Source organism: Triticum aestivum, chromosome 5B (genome assembly GCF_018294505.1).
Source record: "Triticum aestivum cultivar Chinese Spring chromosome 5B, IWGSC CS RefSeq v2.1, whole genome shotgun sequence".
Taxonomy (NCBI): Eukaryota; Viridiplantae; Streptophyta; class Magnoliopsida; order Poales; family Poaceae; genus Triticum; species Triticum aestivum.
The window spans coordinates 645,071,795-645,093,462 of record NC_057807.1 but is presented as its reverse complement, the minus strand read 5'-3'; the positions used below and the strand labels follow the sequence as shown (position 1 = coordinate 645,093,462).

General features: G+C 47.1%; 3 protein-coding genes across 4 annotated transcripts; 1 reads left to right on the top strand and 2 right to left on the bottom strand.

The window, feature by feature from the left end:
- Positions 1-8,849: 8,849 nt before the first annotated feature.
- LOC123117357 (alpha-hordothionin) lies at positions 8,850-9,918 on the bottom strand. 2 transcript variants are annotated; one of them, XM_044538127.1, is made up of 3 exons: positions 9,540-9,918; positions 9,362-9,424; positions 8,850-9,221 (listed from the first exon to the last, which is right to left on the bottom strand). In XM_044538127.1, exons 1-3 carry the CDS (start codon positions 9,862-9,864, stop codon positions 9,109-9,111), a joined length of 501 nt encoding a protein of 166 aa, XP_044394062.1. In that variant the 5' UTR covers positions 9,865-9,918; the 3' UTR covers positions 8,850-9,108. The 2 variants fall into 2 exon arrangements, with proteins under 2 accessions (XP_044394062.1, XP_044394063.1); XM_044538128.1 differs by having other exon boundaries at positions 8,850-9,215.
- A 4,030-nt stretch (positions 9,919-13,948) lies between these two features.
- On the bottom strand, positions 13,949-15,195 carry LOC123117356 (keratin-associated protein 9-4). The gene is made up of 3 exons (XM_044538126.1): positions 14,829-15,195; positions 14,383-14,619; positions 13,949-14,249 (listed from the first exon to the last, which is right to left on the bottom strand). The coding sequence occupies exons 1-3, from the start codon at positions 15,139-15,141 to the stop codon at positions 14,206-14,208; spliced, it is 594 nt and encodes a 197-aa protein (XP_044394061.1). The 5' UTR covers positions 15,142-15,195; the 3' UTR covers positions 13,949-14,205.
- Positions 15,196-19,083: 3,888 nt separating this feature from the next.
- LOC123117355 (anthocyanidin 5,3-O-glucosyltransferase-like) lies at positions 19,084-21,398 on the top strand. Its single transcript, XM_044538125.1, has one exon. The coding sequence runs from the start codon at positions 19,361-19,363 to the stop codon at positions 20,783-20,785; it is 1,425 nt and encodes a 474-aa protein (XP_044394060.1). The 5' UTR covers positions 19,084-19,360; the 3' UTR covers positions 20,786-21,398.
- The last annotated feature ends 270 nt before the right edge of the window (positions 21,399-21,668 follow it).

Genomic DNA, 21,668 nt, shown 5'->3' with positions numbered 1-21,668 from the left:
GGTATTTCTCACAAGAATTTTGGTATTTGAAGAAGAATGTCAGTAGGATTTAAAGTTTCCATCAATTTGGTTTGAACTAGTGTCACCTTTATAGGCCGTGCTCCAAAGTGAACTTCGCGGAATCAAGCCAACCAAGCCAACATGTAGCAGTCCTCAGAAATAGATGATGATCTGCTCGATGAGCGACTACCATTCAGCATAGCATGTGTGGTTGCTTTGCTGTCAAACTTTTGGTGATTGTAACTACATACTCTAGGATATATTTTAATCTGTGGTAATTCTGGGTAACTGTAACTACATAGCAAGACTGCACACAAAAGCATCCACTTTTTGAATCGGAAAGAAAGAAAAACAACCACACTGACCAATGCTGATACTATTTGCAGAGTATGTAGCAGCTATAAAAACTCATTTGGTTTGCTAGTGCGGTTAGTCCATTTGATACTGATTCAGGTGTAGCGTATATCTTGTTATAGGCTTACTATAGCACGTATGTTCAGAGAACATTGGAGAAAGACAGGATCGTATGGACTGACTTGCTCCTGCAAACTGTTTCAAGTTCAAAAATTCACAAGAAAATCATGCATGACTACAGTTAAGGAACAGTAGCTTCGACCACTGATTAAACCCCAACCAAGCTACGCTACTAAGCTTGCATCACATTGCATCAACATCATCCACAAACACATACTAGCAGCTAACTAAGCTTGTTACTAATTAAGAACCTGACCTACATAAAACTAATATATTGACTTGCCCCTGCAAGATGTTTCAAGTTCCAACCCGTTAATTGCCTCACCCCAACCAACTCAGATTTCACAATAAAATAGTGCATAATTGCAGCTAAGGCCCAGATTTGCTACCAAAATAGTGCAACCCTGTTAAGCTCCCACCACAGATTAGGCCTAGCTATAGTGCTAGACATGCATCACATTCCCTGAAGAACTAACTGGTCATATCTAATTAACTGAACAACTAACTGGTTATGGCTCTAATTAAAAGAAGCAAGCTTATGAGAGCTTGAGATTCATCAAGCGGCCTGGAAGAGAGGAATGTACTGTCCATTGGCGTGGTACGAGTGTGAGCGGTGCCATACCCTGACAATCTCCACGGGGACGACGTTGGCAGAGCCATGGCCGTCGCAGTAGTCGATCCGTACTTCGTGGGGGATCTCCCGAGGGTCCTCCAGCTCAAGGACGACGCGGACGGTGGCGAGGTCCGGCGCCGTGAAGCAGGCCGGGTCGATCTCAAGCACAAACCCGAATCTGAAGCAGTTGCTCTCGATCCCCTTACGCGTGCGCTGCTCGACGGGGTAGTCGCGCAGGGCCGCGTGGATGATGTAGTCGCTCGAGACGCGCCGGACGGCGGGGGCCTGCTCGCGCAGCAGCTTCACGGTGACGCCGTCCAGCACGAACGGCTGCCGCCGCAGGGCCGCCTCCCGGAGGTCGGGGGTGCGGAACCGCACGGTCGCGTCGGCGCGGCGGGCCGGCGGGAGGAGCTCGAAGTTCTGCGGCAGGTCGAGGGCGAGGGTGCGGAAGGCGCGGCGGATGAAGGGCCCCGCGTCGGCCCGGCACGGGGCCTCCGGCGGGGTGATGTAGGCGTACGCGAGGCGCCGCGCGTGGTGCTCCGCCTCGGGGTCGGAGGCGAAGCTGAGGCACGCCCTGGTTCTTCTGGCCCGGGGTTCCCTGAGCATCTCCGGCGGCAGGTGGACCGCGGTGGCGGCAGGAGGGACGTTGCCGAAGGACGGGCAGGTTACGAAGGCCGGGCGGTCGGAGGGTGCAGGGATCTCCAGCGCCGTCGCCCCGTGCGGCAAGGTGCGGTCGGCGCCGGCCGCCAGCATCTTTGGCCTCTTGGTGGTCTGGTGGAGAAGGAAGGCAGCAGCGGCCGGGTGGAAGACTGGAAGTGCTAGCAATTCTTCTTCTTCTTTTTTTTTTTGGAGGGAAAAGTGCTAGGAATTGTTTTTTTCCTAACACGAAGTGCTAGGAATTTTTTGTTTTTTAGGGGTGACAAAGTGCTTTTTTTTTGTAACAGGGGTGACAAAGTGCTATGAATTGTTGTTGCCGCTATAAGGCCGCTACGCTTGGGCCAGGCCCAAGAATAGTGTTCCCCCCTCTCGTGTCCCCCGTTGCTCTCTTTTTTGCGTCTGAACAGAAGCCGCTAGAAAAAAAACAGCAATGCCTCAAAAAAAAAAAACCCAGCAGATCCTTCTCGAAAAAAAATGACTACTACCGATTTTGACAGATTATAAAAGTCATCAATTCAAAAAATATTCATGATAACAATAATAATAATATTCATCCATTTATTTATGTTCATGAGTTTAAAAAATATACAAAATACAAGGCGACGAATGATTACTCATCCATCTATTTATCTGACTTTTGAGTCTAAAATATGGTACAGAAGAACTTTTAGGCAGTGCGTCATAAGCTTCTTTGATAAGAAGGAACAAAAGAACAGTTAGGCTAGTAATGGCTCTTGAATGGACACCAAAGCAAAAGTATAGGGTATAAATACAAGGACAGAATTACTGCTAAGAAGCATGACAAATCCACGGTACATTAGTAAGGACTATGAATTTTCTCAACCCTCCCTAGTGAAGAGCGAGAGGAAGAAATAAAGGTATAACCATATGATTTCAAAAGATTTTAATTCCAAAAGGTAAGAGCTCTAACATTTAAATTCATTGAACATAGATCACAGGAAATGACTCAGATCATTCATTTGGAAATGACTTAGATCTGTAGGATTTTATTTTGATTCAACAAAGAATGTTACACTACCAGGATATCGAGATGACAATAGTTAGATAGCAAAAACAAGCACCATGATGATTATCCATGCAAGCTATGTTAGTGAGGTCTATGTCTAGTACAACCATTGGTAGAAAGGTAGGTGTAGGTACTAACTCACATGTAACAAATCAAAAGAAAAAGAATTAGTGAAGGCAATGGATCAGTATATATCAAACACTACAGATATGTGGTCAAACAGATCAAGGCACAATGTTCCAACATATCATACAGAATTATGATTCTATGAAAGATGATTGCATACCTGGCCTCCTGCTTGTGATAGACTAGCTCCTAAATGAATTTGAAAAGCTCTTGCTTAGACTTTAAAACCTCCAGCCTCTTAATAGCTTCCAACACGATAACTGTTCCAGCATCATCTATAGGAGGAAACATCGTTGATAAACATTTGAATTGTTCCAAATGATTAGAGGATTAGATGAACGCTACCACGATAACTAGAGGAATACTAGATAACTGTTGGAGTTGCGCGTACCCTGTGTTGCTTATACTTTTGTCTCGAATTGCTGGTAAAGATGGACTCTTTCTATCGAGCCGCAAATCAGGTATGGTTGTAATGCAATCCTTTAACTCTGATGCCCTGTAGCCTGTCAGTTTCTGCACTTCCTTTCTCTACAAACACATAATCACAAGATTGTTTTAGCCTTGAGAACTTGAAATATTAAAGGCAACATTTTTTAGCTTTGAGAATCTACTTCTCTGCTCTTACCCAAGGATTAGTTGTCTAGTCTAGTGGTCTGCCTAGCAAGAAAAGTCGATGAAGCGACAATAACTGATGGCAAGAATAGGAGACAACTTTAGTCAATAAGACTCGGCTCAGCAAGATAGCTACCTAGGAATTCCAGTAACAAGCTGAGGCGCCGCGACAAAGCATGCAAGAATAACTTTAGGCATCAACACACAAAAACAATGGAGGAAGGATTAAATGAAATTGGTCCAATATGACAAATTTAAAGGATTGATAGTCATCTTTTTGTCTCTTGGGTCAGATCTTGTAAAACGACATGAAATTAGTGAGACAAATCTAAAATACACAAGGGTTCACTTAGACACATATTCAAAACATACAAATCACAGAATCGGCACATGATGCAATATTATACCACCAAGAAGCCTTTTTTATATCAAAAATAAAGCTGCAATAGATTGTTCAGTTAGTTGCTAGCAAAAGCTATAGCATTTTATTCATCAACCATAGGTAGAAAAATGTGTAAGAGTAGCTCACAAGACTCAGAAGGGGTTGGCAATCAGTTGTTAGTATTAATGCAATCCAAATATAAACAAAGGGAAATGTTTTGCATTATTCTCTTTTCCTAATTACTTACTTTTATGTTTCAAAACAAAAAACACATAGCGAACTTACAAAAAATATAGATGGTCATGGTGGTCCCTCCTCTTTTTATCCGGGCTTGGGACCGGCTATGCATAACATAGGCAGAGTTACCCACCCACCCTCCAAAGTGAGTAAGACAATCCTTAATTTTGAGAGAGAGCAAATTTGCTCTCCCCTACTAGTAAGGATTGCTTACCCTTGAGTAGCATTAAGCAACAAGGATTTCCCCTTGCATAGGCTTTTTGTATCAAATGAGCAAGGCAATCCTTGCTTTTGATGGAGAGCAAAACTTGCTTTCGACCACTAGCAAGAACTGCCTTGCCCCTTGAGTAGTCTCTAGTAAGCAAGGTTTTCCTTGGTTTTGAGGGAAGACCAAATGGCTCTCCTCCACTAGCAAGGATCACCTTACCCCTTGCTAGCTTTACATTTCTATTAGTTGAGCTACTCTTCAATTTTAGGAGTGAAATATGCCCTTATAGCTAGCAAAAAAATGCTTTGCCAATTGCATAGCGTTATCTTTGTGCCAAGTAAACAACCCAATCATTGTTTTTGATGGAGAGCAAAATTTGCACTCGTCCACTAACAAGGATTGCCTGAGTAGCCTTAAGTGATCAAAGATTTCCTTGATTATAAGAAAAATAGGCAAAATCCTATCGCCTTTGTGGAGGGGTCAATTCTCCACAAGCGAGGATCATGCCTAGCCATGCGGGAGCAAAGTTAGAAAAAATCTGTTACTTTTCAGGGATTAATCCTCCAAGAGCAAAGATTGTCATTTGCCTAGGCAAAATTTTGTGCAATGTGCACAAGACATTTCTTGCATTCATGGGAGGTAACTCTCCATGAGCAAGATTGCGTTGCCCCTTAGTAACCTCAAGTGATCAAGGATTTTTCCTTGATTATAAGAAAATTGAGCAGAATCCTATCGCTTTTGTGGAGGGGTCAATTCTCCACAAGCGAGGATAATGCCTATCCATACTTTTGAGCAAAGTGAGAAAAACTCCCTTACTTTTGGGGAGTCAATCCCCAAAGAGCAAGGATTGCCATTTGCCTAGCCAATCTTTTGTGCAATGTACAGAAGACTTTCGTTGCATATGTGGGAAGTCAACCTTCGACGAGCAAGATAATTTTGCCACTTGTCTGATAGGCACCATACTTTTGGGGACAATGCCCAAGTATAATGCATCGTTGTATGAAGCATGGATTCAATTAGTGCAACATGTACACCACTACCTGTTATCATGAAACAATTATCGTGATAAGAATTGGCATCATATTTCATAATAAATAAACAAAAGTGCAATTAAGTTAACTAATAAGTATGAACTATGTAAACCCTGCTATTTCACTAAAGCATTGTCACCAAAACAACGTAGAGATTCATTGGGGGTTATCCAGTATACATAGCAAGTAGAAAGTACAACCATGCAACAAAACTTCACACTCTGAAAGATTAAAGGATCAACGCTATCAAAAAGAAGAGATAGCTCCCTCATAAAGTAGCCAAACTACAGAAACAAAGTAACACTCCCAGACATATAAAAAAGAATGAAATGATTGCTTAATCATTACTCAGATTAATCATAACATTAATTTGTGGTAGGAAAAATGACCCAATAGTGGAGATCATAAATAAGTATAAAAATTTGTGAGATCAAACGTGTATCTGTTAGCACCAACAGTAAAGAAAGATGCTATTTCAGTAAGCACGTGCATAAATATTTGGAAACCACAGTGGAAATGAAAAGGTTTTCAGAATGGATAGTTGCAGGTACAAATTTATGGATTCGATGACAAAACAAGGGAAATTATGACTCGCTAAGCTCACAGAATTGACAACATGTTTTGCAAATAAAGAAAGTTCAACAATGTTATATTGATAATAATGAACTACTGTATGTAGACTCAGATTCATTATGACCTAGCTTAACTCTGACACTTATTTGTGGTAGGAAACCGACCCAATTAAGTGCGGATAACAAACAAGTTGGATAATTTCTGTGATCAAACTTGTATTTATTGTCATCAACTGTATGTGCAGAAATATTTAGAAACGAGAATGAAAAGATATTCATATACAGATAGGTGCAGCACAAATTAAAATTATAGACTCGATGAGGAATGATGGGGAAAAAAATCATTTGCTCGCTGAGCTCGCATATGATTCGACATTCGAGAACGAAATGGGTTCATCAGGCACTTACCACGGCTCACCGTCCGTGAAGAGGGGTAGGACGAGCGCAACGCCGGCGTCCGGATGGCAAATTAATCCAGCCAAGTGCCAACACCTTGAGGAGTGTGGGCGAGGTGAGGTGGGGAGAGAGGCATGGAACTGGAGGTCTTGGGGAGAGCGCTCGCGGTGTGGGACGATGAAGCAGGGAGACTGGACGGCGAGGACCAACGCGCTAGTCGGCAGCATCGCCGCCGGCTGGTTTGATGCGGCAAACGGTCGGCGCGGATCAGAGTTGGGTGGGTGCGATGCTTGTTCCTCTGTCTCAACTCTCAAGTGTTAACCAACCTAAGTATCCAAGTCATGCTTAAGAGCCACTCTGTACTTTGCAATGCCGTCGTTGAGATATTCAGGAGAGTGGCCAAAAAATCAAGCTACTACCACATGCTCATATCTTTGCCAACATTCTGGATGTTTCTTTTTTTCTTAGTGGCGTTTATGGATGTTTTCTGCATGAAAAAAAAGTGATACCCACTGTGCACGCACACACACAAAAGTAACAATGGATTTTTATATATGATATTTATAAATCCCCCAAAATCAACTTGCGCAAGATCTTTGCATTGGAGGATTACTCGTTTCATGGAGGGTTGCAATGGCTTCTATATTTCAATCTACCATTTTAGACATTTATAATTCTTCTTTCTTTAGGTGGGTTACTATTATTATTAGATGGATAATTCTTCATTTTTACTAGGTGGAATTTTAACCGCTCTGAGCTTTATAGTTAGCTAAAACCATCAAGCCATGGTATCTACTTAAAAAAACCTTTCTAGTTTTAACTCTGCATTTTTTGGACATTATGATAACGGTTTATCAACGCCCTTTAGCAATAGAGGGATATAGGTACTGAAAGAGTCAAATATGACGATAGATGGCCAAAGAACAACACTGGTGAGGATAGCCGATTGTGATGCCAGTGCGACGGAGATTAAGATGGACATTATGATAATTTCTCAACGCCCTTTAGCAATAGAGGGATATAGCTACCGAAAGAGTCAAATATGATGGTAGATGGTCACAGAACAATACTGATGAGGATAGTCAATTGTGATGCTGGTGCGATGGAGATTAAGATGGAGGTCGCTCAATATCTATAGTTCTCTTTAATTTACGTACGTGGTACCCTTTGTCGGCGAGCATGTTGGAGTTGGAGTAACCAGGCGGGCATCGTAAGCCGGGTCTGAGAATCTTAGAGCATCTACATCCATACATCCAACCGGGTACATCAAATCCGACCCCTTAAACATCATGGCCGTGGTCAGACCCGTAATTAACATTTTCACAACCATATACCACAATTATGAATCCTCTAATCGTACAATTACATGCATGAAACCTAATTCTAGGCAGAGATCGTGCGGCGGCTGGCTACACCCGCCCAAGTGTTGGTGCGGTCGTCGGTGAGGTAGAGTATGACATGAGACACACCAGCTCACAGGACTCGAGGTGCCGCCATCTCTCATGCCCTACTCTTTCCCGTCGGAGCCCGTCGCCATCACATCACCGATCAAAGTGAGGTCGATGATGGATTCGTCATGGTCGGAGGCCGACGCGGTTGCGGCCCCCGAGGTTGCCGGCCACCCATATCGGTGCAAGAGAGTGAGACTTTGCCTCGCCGACGTCCGCTGCAAGGACTGCCTTGCCTCCCGCCCCCTCTGCCTCACACGGTGGGTATGCCGCACCATATTAACCTCCGACGTGGACAGGCCACGTAAGGCCTCGTTAGCAGCGCTACAACGTAGGGGTTGCGCCTCGACGACGCTTGGACGCCTAACGGAGTGCACTGCCTCCGCGAGGCAGAGGCGACGCGCCTCGCCCCAGATCCAAGCATTATTTGGGCGGACGCTATGAATTCTTGCTGGATCAAGCTGACTGTTGTCGGGCGTTCACCTTGCAGGCGCGGCGAAGCGCAATGCTGTGGTGGGCGCCGGCCACCAGCATCTTTTTTTTTGGTGGAGAAGGCAGCAGCGGCCGGGTGGACGATGCCAGCAACTTTTTTGAGGTCCTATAACGCACACGTAGCTGCGCTTGGGCCAGGCCAAGAATAGTGTTCGCCCCTGTCCCCCATTGCTCTCTTTTTTGCGTCTGAACGGAAATCATTAGAAAAAGACCAGCAGCTCCTGCTCAAAAAATATGACTACCTGTTTTTGAAAGATTTCAAAAGTAATAAATTCAAAAATATTCACGAATTATTATAATTTTCCAAACTGAATAAATGTTCAATAATTGTTGACAGTTTTTTAAAAATGCTCGAAAATTGAATTCATGAATTTTTAAAAATATTCATGAAAAGTAATAATATTCAAATCATGGTCGGTTTAAACGTGAAAGGAAAGTATTGAGCAAAGAAAGCTTCGAGCAAAGAAGAAAAATGAACAATAGAATAGAATCAAACAAATGAAAAGAAACAAGAAAGTTGACAAACCGGCAAAAAAGCATAGAACTAAGAAAACAATACTAATTCAGAAGAAAGTTGACAAACCGGCAAACTTTTTATTCCATTGGCAAGCTAGGACGATACATCATACTAGCTCGTTCGACACGTACATGCGCATGAACACATCACGCCATGATGAAATCCAATTATTGTACTGATGATGAAAACAAAGAGCAAACACAGAGATGCATCGTCTCTGGGCTGCTCAGTACGTAGTCGCAGCTAGCACATGCATCCGGACACACGCATGAGCGCGTACGTGCATGATATGCATGCTTGATTGATAGTAGTAGTATTAAGCATCAAGGGATGCAACGCCGCCGGCCCCGGCACAGAAGCGGCCGCATGCATCGCCGCAGCGCTCCACGACGGCTTTCGTCCCCACGCTGCCGACATCGATAACTGGTGCTACAACATAAATACAGTACGACGCGTTAGACGCAATTCAATTACAATGAAGCTTTTATCTAGCTATCTACTCTTTCCGGCACGATGTATCTTAACAAATGTAAGACAATTAATTTAGGACAGAGATAATATTTGTTTACCGTTGCGCATGCTGTCACAGACGATGGAGGAGCACCTCAGCGTGCAGCTCTCAACCTCAACGGCTGGCAAAAAGAAAAAAAAAACAAGAGAGTTGATATATTACTTGTAACTTCAAATCATGGACGAACGTAACGAGAATTAACATGCACGGAGCTCGATTGGTGGTGGCTTGCTTACCGTTGGTTGTGAGAAGGTCGAAGGTGGAGCTGTTGGCAAGAAAAAGTCTGGGGTCGGCCGGGGTGGGGCATTGCCTCGGGCATCTGCCGCTCGTAAGCTGCACACAGCAGCACATCTCCGCGCAGAACGGGGTGGGGCCGTACTGCGTAGTGCAGGCGGCGTAGCAGTGGCTCCCTATCTTGTCCTTGCAGCAGAACTTGGCGTCCGCAGCTCCGGTGGCGGCGGCCGTCGGATCTGCCTCGGCCAGCGGCACCAAGCTCCCTACGACGAGGACCGCGCCCAGGAGGAGGATCACAGCCCGGAGACTACCCTTGCCTGCTTCCATGGCGTACGGATCGATATGTGTGGTGATGGTGGATTGGTGGTGAAACAAGAATCGCGTGGACCGGTCCTATTTATAGGAGATGATCGTTGGCGTATCCACCATTCGTACATCTGATTGATTGATGAGTGTGCATCCATGGTACACAGATCTAGTCATGCCATGTCTTCATCAACATAAATGTACGTACGTGTAGGTTATCTCACACCTACTCAGTGCACTCCCATGTGTCATGTCCATGCTTCATCCGATTTGGTTGGTGACCGATTTTTTTGTCGTTAATCACCTTCATTGTCATCTAATTGAATATCTTGGCCCGTTTCAATATTAACACTACAACACTTCTTGCCCTTGGGCCGATTCCGTGCCTACATACTCGAGGAACTGTCCATGCTTGAGGTATCTACAATTTAGAAAAATATTTTTTTCTACGAAAAACCCCTCTCTGCTCTACTCTCTCGTCTCTCCTATGTTTTGCCTCTACCTGTTCCCCTGCGGCGGCGGCTTAGGGTTCTCCAGTCCTCCGGCGATCTTCCCGTGAGTTATCATTCTTCTCTGCCCCGAATCCACTATTGGCCTCTGTCTCTTCTCGGGCTGATCCAGGGGGTAGCTTGCCTGCCTTCCCGGCCTTGGTTGGACGAGGACGATCTAGGGTTTTGGGCAGAATAGTCATATTCCGGATCTCGTCCATGGCGAGTCCTATTGATGGAAGTGGTTCTCGTGAAGCGGGAGTAGACGGCGCGGGAGACATGCTGGACCGCCTAACTCTTCAGGATGACGAACTTGGCAATCTAGCGTGGGATGGTGAGATTGATGCAGCAGAGGTAAGGCCCAAGTGGCTGGCTTTGTGCCGCCTCTTGACAAACAAATCCTTTAGTCAGAGTGCTCTTATTGATGACATGAAGGCTGCTTGGAACCCGGCACAGCCGGTGGTGTGGAGAAGAAAAAACCTGAATCTTTTTTAGATCCAATTCAATTGTCTAGGTGACTGGAATAAAGCCATGCATAAGGGACCTTGGGATTTCAAAGGCCACGCCTTGATAATGGCTAAATATGATGGCTTTTCTAAGCCGGAAAAAGTCAAGCTTGATAGGCTAGAGCCTTGGACTCAGATCCATAGGCTCCCGGATGGGGTTCTCAACAGTAAGAGCTTCCTGCAAAACCTTGCGAGTCGCATAGGTGAGGTTCAAGAAGTGCAAGTAACTCTCCCTAATGGCTTTGTGGGGGAGTTTATTAGAGCTCTGGTCAAATTGGATGTCAGCAAGAAACTGACAAGAGTGGTTCAATTTACAAAACCCGGCGACACATAAAAGTATAGAGTCAAGTTTGATCTGCTTGGCGTCCGCAGCTCCGGTGGCGGTGGCCGTCTGATCTGCTTGGGCCAGTGGCACAAGCTCCCTAGGACGAGGACTGCGCCCAGGAGGAGGATCACAGCCCGGAGACCACCCTTGCCTTCCATGGCGTACATGCAGCTTAAACTTGGATCGATATATGTGATGATGGTGGTGAGACAAGAACCGCGTGGATCGGCCCTATTTACAGGAGATGATCCCTGGCGTATCCACCGTTCGTACATTTGATTGATTGATGAGTGTGCATCATGGTACAGAAATCTAGTCATGCCATGTCTTTATCAACATAAATGCACGTACGTGTAGGTTAACTCCCACCTATTCAGTGCACTCCCATGTGTCATGTCCATGCTTCATCCGATTTGGTTGGTGAGCGATTTTTTTGTCATTAATCACCTTCATTCTCGGCTAATCGAATATCTAGTCCATTTAAATATTAACATTACAACACTTCTTGCCCTTGGGCCGATTCCGTGCCTACATATATACTCGAGGAATTGTCTATGCTTGAGGTCTCTGCAATTTAGAAAGTTATTTTTTCTATTTAGATATAAGGCTTTCGCTCAGTATTAAATTACTAGTGCCCTTAATAGCCAACCATACAATCAAAAACTAATGCCGCATATACCAGCTTACAATTTAAGTGCTCTCAATAAAAGCAGAAAAGAGACACAAACTAGTGAATTATAGAAGGAACTAATGCTACTCTCACTTGGTGAACAATTCATGTTACTTGGTGAACAATTCCTAGATACCTTGACGTTCCAAACAAACTTGATGAGAACACTCAAAACATGAGATTGTGCTGAGAACATTGTCACAGCTTCCAAAGCTTGAGCGTTGAGGTAGAGATCATTCTCTTTCGTAATGTGGGTTGTATATGATCCAATGGAGGTTATGCCCTAGAGGGGGGGGGGGGGGGGGTGTTAGGGTGAATAGACCTAACACACACATACATACATACAAATGGTTGACTTCTAGGGTTTGACAGTCTTAAACAAATTCTAACTGGTCCTAAACACTTAAAAAGCAAGCAACACAAGTAATGCAGTGGACAAAAGTAGAAAGAAAGTACGAGCTTAGGGTTGAGAGATACATACATAGAGTGACTCAAAGATGTTTTTCAGTGGTTTAAATAATTGGCTCTATCCTACTCCATGTTGATGGAGGCTTTGAACTGAAGTGGTTCTAGGATCACAAGGTTATCAATTGCGTCGCGCACCAAGTGCAATCAACCTATTTCACCATGGCTTATCAACCTTCCATTGTCAAGCCTCGCTAAGGGGTAGATCTTTTTGAACTAGGCAATCTAATTGCCCTCACAAACTCTTTATTCCTTCACTCATGGATGAAGGCTCTCAAGTGACTCTAATTAACCATCTAGGAGGCGCACATCCTCCAAGAGTAACAACCAAAGCAAAGTCACTTGGTAGAACTTCCTCAAAGGATCTTTAATCAATGCTCTTCTCAAGAACCCACAAGATCTCTTTCTCACAATGTATATGACCGTTGTAAAAGTTAGTAGCGTCGAGTGTAGGAGTTCAAGAAGAAGGGATGAGTTATTGGCCTTCAAGGAATCAAAAAAATGTTCATGGAATCACCCATCACCTCTCCAGTCTTCTTGCCTAGGAGATATCTTAATATGTCTAGCCATGAGCTTGTGCAGTTGGAATGGAGTGTAATAAGTCAAATGACTTACAACTGCTTGCCACTATGATGGGATATCCAATTCTATATACGGAGCGAGGCACAAATCTGATTGTTACACTGGAAATGTAACTAGCCCGAAAGTGCCGGGAGAAAATCTTTGGAACTAATGAATGCGTTCAAAATTTGAACGGGCGGAGCAAGTCTTTGAAAACCTTGAGAAAATAGGGTACTCGGATGTTCCAAACAATTGAAAGGAAACTCATTTCCACGAGAAGGTAATTGGCTCGAAAGTACCAGTTAACATGGATTGCTCGGTACTACAGCAATAGACAGAACAATTCTCAAATGATACTTATGCAGAAAATGCCAAAGTCACTGCTCGAAACTACTGGATAAATTTTCTCCCGGCTACACAACTTATACAATGACCATATATAGAAGTAAAACAAAACTATTTGGAAGTGTCATGTGAAAAGTTAGACTCTGAAGTGTCGAAGCTAATAGAGAATGATTCAAAGGAGTTTGGCTCGGCAGTACCAGAACAAAATGAGCAGCAGTTCCGAGAATGTAATGGTTTGCTAGGCTAGGGTATAGGCTTTGTGGTACCGGTAAAGAAAATGTTGTGGTGCAAAGGCTTGGCAAAAATTGGTCTCAAGTGAAGTATCTTCGCAACGAACACAAATATGCAAACAAAACTTAATTGAACCTTCCGGTTCAAAAGATGTAACAGATACAAATGAGGAGATAAAAATGAATAAGCATGGGAGGTGGGGTCTGGGGTGGGTGCCCCAAGCAACTCTGCCCAAAAGCTACATGCATGAACCCCAATTCAGCAACTAAAGCTAAATAATACTACTATAAAGTACTACTCCCTCTTTCTCAATTTACAGGGCGTGCGCGTACTCCTAGGTTGTCAATTTGCCTAACCTAATTTCAAGTTATATATTACAAAAAATATACCAATATAAACTTCAGATGTTCTATTTTTAAAAGGTATATTTTTTTATGTTATACAGTTTATATTAGGGTGATAAAATTGGCAACTTAGATATATGCATAGGACTTGTAAACTGAGACGAAGGGAGTAGTGCAAAAATCTTAAAACAAACGTGCGGCCGCATACATGCGGAACGAGCATGGCATCATATGTGCCTATTACATGATGAACACGTATTTATTGGACGTCGTCACACTCTCTTGGGTACGTACCATCATACGTACGATGGAATCCAATTATATATACTGAACACAAGGAGCAACACACACACACAAACACACATCAGGTCTAGGCTGCTTCCACCTGCAGTAGTCGCAGCGTACGTGTGCGTGCACGCTTGGTTGATTAAGCGGCACCGCCTCTCGTGTCTTCGCTGCCGTCCACTATAACTGGTGCCAGAACATACATATACACATAAAGTACGCGCGTTAGACGCAACTTAACTTAATTTTATGGAAGAATGGATGGACGTAACGCAACGCAGATTAAGGAGGAGATCCATTAGTTGGTAGCTTTGCTGACCTGTGTTGGTGAGAAGAAGGTTGGAGCTTTTGCAACGGCGCGGGCATGTTGCGCTCCATGTAAACACGCAGCAGCAGTCCCGCGCGCACGACGTTCTGGCGGCGTCACCGGAGCCGTGCTGTTCGAGGCAGCCGGAGAGGCAAAGGCTCTCGTCCTCGTCGTGGCAGCAGATCTTCTTTCTGTCACCACCAGTGGCGGCGGCCTCTGCTTGGGCCGGTGGCAGCAAGCCGGAGGGCACTGTGGAACATTTTCCATCAAATTCAGCTGACATCCTTTTTAGGAGAAGACTATCTCTAGATTTGGCTTAACACTAACAGTGGAACAATATGTGTAACGGTGTGAATGATGTTGATTAACCTGACTCCTGACAAGATTTACTGGGCCTTTGAACAGTATGGATGAAGTTAGCGCAAATTAAGGTGGAGCTCGATCGGCAGCTTGCTTACCTGCAGCATGGTTGGTGAACGTGAGGCTGGAGCTTGTGCAGCGAGGCGGACATGTTGAGTCCATGGTGAGCACACAGCAGCAGTTGTCCGCGCACCATGTTCTGAGCTTGGGGGTGGAGCTGCCGTGGGTGCAGAAGGAGAAGCAATAGCTCGCTTCCTTGTCGTGGCAGCACACCTTCCGGTGATCGTCGTCGTCGTCGTCGCCAGGGTCAGCGGCCGCCTCTGCTTGGACCTGTGGCAGCAAGGTCCCTAGCACGAGGACCGCACCCAGGACCAGGAGGAGGATCACACTCCTCTTGCCTTCCATCTCCATGGAGTGCGTGCAGCTCAGGCTCACACACTAGCTCACAGAGAGATAGATGGAGGAGCGCTGTTGATCGGTCCTACTTATATAGGAGATGAGCGCGGGCGTACGCACCGTTCGTGCATCTGATTGGTGGATGAGTATGCAATGCATGCAAGGTACATACGGCTGCACAAAAGCTAGTCATGTCATGTCTCCATCAACATAAATGTGCGTCGACTGGGAGTGAATACTCGGACGTATTTGTAGGTAAACTCCTACCTACTCATGTGCACTCCCTTGTGTTTTTTCAGTAGTTTGAATTGCTTCGATTGTACTGTGTTTAAAAAATAAAGTTTGAATTGCTTACCACATGTGTATATGTCAATTCCTCCAGCAAAACTGTTGTGACAAAATATCACATCTCTTAAAACCCGCTATAGCGAACTACTGTACATGATTTGAGACATTGCTTAGAACGCAATAAATTAGTTGTAAACAAGTTGGAGAACTAGCAATGTTGGGGGCATTCTGGGTTCCTCGTAAGCACACACCATCACCTCTCCGCGCACGCGAGAATATCTGGTGCAAACAATTTAGCACTGAAATTTCTTTGGTACAACCCCTGGAAACATCAACAGTCCAGATCGTCCTATACCTCTTCACCTGAAAACTTAAAAAAGGGTAGGATGGTCATTACCCCTTCCCCTCCCCCAGCCCCGCCCCCGCGACGTACCCGCGTGGCCCGTCGACGTACGTACGTGTACGCGCGTCCGACGGCGTTTTTTTACTGTGGTGACATACGTCTTTTTTACCGCGTCGGTGGTCAATCCGCTCGTCGGTTGGTCAATCCGCGCGTCGCCCGGTGAAAGCGCGTCGTGGCGCGTGAACTGCGGCCCGCCGCCCCGTCCCGTCCGTCCCCTTGCCGCCCCGTCCCCTCGTCTGCCGCGCCGCCGCCCTCGACTGCCGGCCCGTCCGGCCGTCGAATTAGTTGCCCAACCACCCGCCCGTCGCATTTCATACCCGTCTGCCCGCTGCCCCGCCGTCTGCCCTATAAATCGCACCCCCGTCCGCCCGTCGCCGCAAACACCACTCCTCCCCCGACTCCACCTCCCAAAAGGCCGCCGGCGACATGTCGTTCCACGGCGGCAGTAGCTCCGGCACCGGCGGCGACGACGGACCGAGCGCATGGCCGTCGAGCCTGAGCACGCCGGAGACAGAGGAGCTGTACCGGTTTGGGCTCCTCGTGCTGCCGGGTTGCCGTCTTCCGCACGACTGGAAACTCGACAAGGACGGCTACCTGAGGCGCGGGCCCGGCGCCACCGCGGAGGAGAAGCAGACCGGCGGCCGCAACAACATCGCCGGCCGTCAGGCGTTCTAGGACGGCAAGGACTATGCCGCCGTCATCGACGCGTACCGGCTGGCGGAGTCCGGCGTCACGCCAGACCTCATCGGCGACCGACGTCGCCTTCTTGTCCCGCGCCCCCGTCCAGAAGCACGTGGCCGTCGGGCCACTCCACCACCTACGCCGGCGCCCACCGATCCCCCCGCCCCGCCGGAGGTGGAACTGCCGCCGGAGCAGTTGGTTCTTCGGGAGGACGACGATCCCGACGATACGCAGGGTTACCTCGTCGCCCTGCGGCCGTCAGTGGCTGCAGAGGCAGCGGCGGCTGCGAGGGAGGCCGCCGAGCAGGCAACAACGATCCAGGCGGCGGCGGCGATTCCACGGGTGGTCCCGCAGGCGGAGGCGTCGGAGTCGTCGGACGAAGACGTCATCGACTGGGAGCGGTTAGCCCAGGTCAGCGACGACGACGACGACGACGACGACGGTGACGGAGGTGATGGCGGGGCGGAGGTCATCGATCTGGCGGCTAGCGACGACGAGGAGGAGTAGTTTTTTTTTAAATGTTCTAAGTATGAACTATGTATCGTTTAGTTTCGGATAAACTCGTTTCGTTTCGGTAGTGTTGAACGGACTATGTAAAATATCTCTATGTTCAATCTTGTTTGTTCGAATCTTGTTTTAATTTGTCTTCAAAGTTTGTTCAAAAAATTAGCTAAATATTGAACGCTTATTTTGAGAAAATTTAGAAATTTTCCGACCCATGCATAATGTTCACAATATATTTAAAAAAATTCCATCGAATATACATAGCACAGAATAAGGTATGCAATTATCGAAAAATTGTAGAACAAAAAAAATCATGAAAACACATAAAACATAAAAGAAAACTGAATAAAAAATCAAAAGTGTATCTAAATGTTTATAAAGTGTTTTACAAATTTTCAGATTTTGTTAAAATAGGTGCATATAGTAAAGCCCGATGGATGAAAAAAATTGAAATTTTGAAATAAAAAATATAACAAATAAAAAAATAATTAAAAAGGTGAGATATTTTAATTCATTAACATTTTCTGAAATATTATTAAATTTACTAACATTTATGATTCAGAGTATATTTTTAAATTCATTGACATATATGAATACGAGAATTTTTAAATTCTTTAACATTTTCCGAAATATGTTTAAATTTTTTAAATTTATGAACCAGAGAATATTTATAATTCATTAATATTTATGAATCCGAGAATTTTTTAATTCATTAACATTATCTGAAAGACATTGTACGGTCGGTGGCGGGTGCACGTGATTCCGCAGCCAGCTGTCCTCGCGGGGTTGTTTTCTGGAGCTTACCTGTTCGTGCGGCGGGTCCTGGCGGTTTTCGTGTGCGCGGGTTGTGTCTGAGGCGGTTTTCGCGCGGGCGGGTGGGTAGGTTTCCTTTTTTGCTTCGGGAGGACCATGTGGTTTCCCAGGGCGGGCGGCCGCCCGCTAGACGCGCCCGAACATCTAAGGCCCGGCGACATGTAAATAAGCAATGCTACGAATGTTTCATACCTATGCGACAGATTGGGCATTGAGCCGCCGTCGGTATATGCCTCCCTGCTAATGTTCCAAAGCACTGTAACACACCTTGAGAACCTTCCAAATAAAATGTTTAATCTTACTGCCTATCCGCAACCCCCAATCATGTTTCCATATATCATAAGTTGTGAGCATAAAGCAGCAAATAGGAGGGGAGCTCCTGTTATATATTGACAAGTTTTTTTTAAGGCAAATATAACGACAAGTTGTCAGCATAACGCACAGGGATCTCACCAATGGGCTGGCCAACTAGTGTGTGTTTGCGTGCTATTGGGAAAAAACAACATTATTCGTTCTGAGTAAAAAAAAGGTAAATCCTTGCTCTGGAAAAAGGCTAATGTTTTAAATTTTAAAAACATTACAGAAGAATGTTTATAAAAATTTGCATGTTTTTGGTAAAAAAATAAAGAGTTTATTTTTTGGATTTTACAAATATTTATCAATTTTAAAAATGAAAATGTTCATAAATTTTAGAAATGTGCACACATTAAAAAAATTCATGTTTAGAGAATATACAAGTGCAAGGAGGAAGAATAAACCAGAAAAACAAAAAAACGGTGAACTGAGCCTAGCTCAGATGGTTAGTTTAGTAGTTGTGGAACCAGCCCATCGGGGTTTAAGTCCTAGACTTAACGTTGGTACTCGTATTTTTCTGGATTTATTTTAGACTGTTTGGCGATGTTCGTTGAGTGGGAGAGACATTGCTGACTCAATCTCTCAAAGGTGCTCATAAGAGTAGTGTGTGCGTTTACCAAGATGAGTGTATGTGCATTCGTACGAGTGTCTACATTTATAATGTGTTAAGAAAAGAAAAACAAAGATGAAAAAAAAAGCTAATGAAAACCGTCACACAAAAAAAAAGTACCCTGCTTGGGCGGCCCACGGTTCATCGCAAAGGGCAGAGAATAGAAGAGAGCGATGGCCACCAGCGGCTGATGGGACATGGAAGCCGTTCGTTCCGAGCAAGGATTTGGTAAGTGTGGGCGACGCGTGTGGTATTATCGGTTCGTTTCTGTCGGCGCGCTGGCTGCATGGAGGTCCGGACAAGGACAAGACCTCCACCTCGTCAAGTGTTCATGTTTCCTTCATCGGTGACGGAGGTCCACTGGCTTGTGTGTGACCCGCACACCTGCCACGGCACGCCCCACGAACGCCCGCTGGTTAGGTGCCGCACGCGGCTCCCAAGGACGCCGCCCTCCCGCCGTCGTTTCGTACAAATATCCCACTCTCTCTCTCTCTCCTTGCCGGTGCAACTGCGACCTGGGACGACACGGCAGCCCGGATCAACATCTCCCTCGTCGTCTTCTCGCCGCTCTCCACAGAGAAATGGCAGGCCAGGCCCAAAACGGCCACGCCGACCTCCCAAGGAAGCCGCCCGTCGTCGTCATCTACTCGCCGCCGGGGATGGCGGGCCACCTGGTCCCCGTGGCGGAGCTCGGCAAGCTGCTCGTGGCGCAGGGCCTCCAGGTCACCGTCCTCCTCGGCGGGGGCGATACGTCGTTCCTCGATGGCCTCGCCGCCGCCAACCCGGCGCTGGCCTTCCACTGCCTGCCCCCGGCCGCGCTCGCCCCCGACGTGGCCGCCGCCTGCGGCAGCAGCTTCGAGGCCAGGCTCTTCGAGCTCGCGCGCGCCGCCAACCCGGCCGCCCTCCTCATCGACTTCTTCTGCAGCGCCGCGCTCGACGTCGGCGCCGAGCTCCGCGTGCCCACCTACTTCTTCTTCACCGCTTGCGTCGGCAGCGTCGCCTTCGGGCTCTACCACCCGGTCATCGACGAGCGGACCACCCTGAGCTTCCGGGACATGGGCGGCGACCCCGTGCACGCCCCGGGACTGCCGCCCATACCGGCGGATCACCTCGCCGGGGCCACCCTCGATCGCGAGAGCTTGAGCAACAGGCACTTCGTTGACTTGGGCCTAAGGCTGTGCCACTCCAGAGGTGTTCTCGTGAACGGCTGCCGTTCCTTGGAGGCGCGCGCCGCCGACGCCATCGTGGCCGGCCTCTGCACTCCGCCCGGCCGTCCGACGCCGCCGCTGTACTGCGTGGGGCCGCTGATTAAGCACGACGAGGAGACCGGGGCGTCAAAGCGCCACGAGTGCCTCGCATGGCTCGATGGCCAGCCCGAGGCCAGCGTGGTGTTCCTCTGCTTCGGCAGCATGGGCCGGTTCAGCGCGGAGCAGGTCAAGGAGATAGCTGCTGGCCTTGAAACAAGTGGGCAGCGGTTCCTGTGGGTCGTGCGGCGCCCGCCCCTGCCCGGTGCCGAGCGCCGGCCGCCGGCCGACGGCGACGATGACGGCGACATCGACGAGCTGTTCCCGGAAGGCTTCCTGCACCGGACCAAGGACAGGGGGCTGGTGGTCATGTCCTGGGCGCCGCAGCGGCAGGTGCTGGCGCACGGAGCGGTGGGCGGCTTCGTGACGCACTGCGGCTGGAACTCAGTGCTGGAAGCCGTCATGGCAGGGGTGCCGATGCTGGCGTGGCCGCTCTACGCGGAGCAGCGCATGAACCGGGTGTTCCTGGTGGAGGAGATGCGGCTGGCCGTGCCCATGGAAGGCTACGACAAGAAGATGGTGGAGTCCGACGAGGTGGCGGCCAAGGTGCGGTGGCTGATCGAGTCCGACGGCGGGAGGGAGCTCCGACGGCGGACGCGGGCGGCCATGCGGCTGGCGGAGGAGGCGCTGGCCGACGGCGGCGAGTCGAGGGCCGCGCTGATGGATCTCGCGAGACAGTGGAAGAGCGCCGCCGACAGCTGAGCTCACCGTCGAGATTTCGGACGTCACGTACGCGAGGTGCTGCATGTGTGCACGTCTGACCTTGGATCGAGTAGTACGATTGCTTGCAATTACTCAACTCAATAAAAAGGACGTCACGTACGCGAGGACAGGGCGTCAACCTTTTGGCTGGGCAGCTGGGGTAGCTGCCAGCCCACCCGAGTTCAAGTCATGGCTTGGCCGCGGGTGCTCGCGGAGTTTCTTTTATAAAAAAATCAACGGGCGTTAGCCCTTGGATTGGTTTTTTTTAAAGAACCTCTACCTAGCGAACGTTCGCCAGTAGTGGGTGGCATTTGCGAACAGTTTTAACGGCATTTTTAGTTGTGAGAGGGTGAGAGTGCGACATGACAGATTCGGTCCGAGAAGGCAATTTTTCATTTAAAACTGCCACCGTTTGATCTCGTATTGAACTAAAATTACCATCAAAAGGGTTCATTTGTCACCTCTCTCCGAGCGACGACCGCCGGACAGGATTTCCGATAAAAAAAACGATAATGGTTTGACGTTTGATCCCCAGCTACCTCAGCGCGAACGAAACATTTGCTAGGAGGAACGAAAAAGTATTTTCACCGGAGGCGGGAGCTATCGGTGGAGCATCCACCATTAAACCTTGTTTTGAGATTGATTTGGTTGAAGACCCCATCATGTCTTTATTTCTGTATTTTAGCAATACAAATCTTATACAAACAGATATAGTCTGTTGGACGGGGCCACAACAACACCTTTTGTCAGGTGTTAGGTGCGAGTAAACATGTCACCACGGCTGCATGCGAACACTTAATACATGCATTTCATTTTTTATGTGACATTTTTAAAAGGTTGATAACTTTTAAACTAAATATCCAGCTCTGAAACTTTTTATATT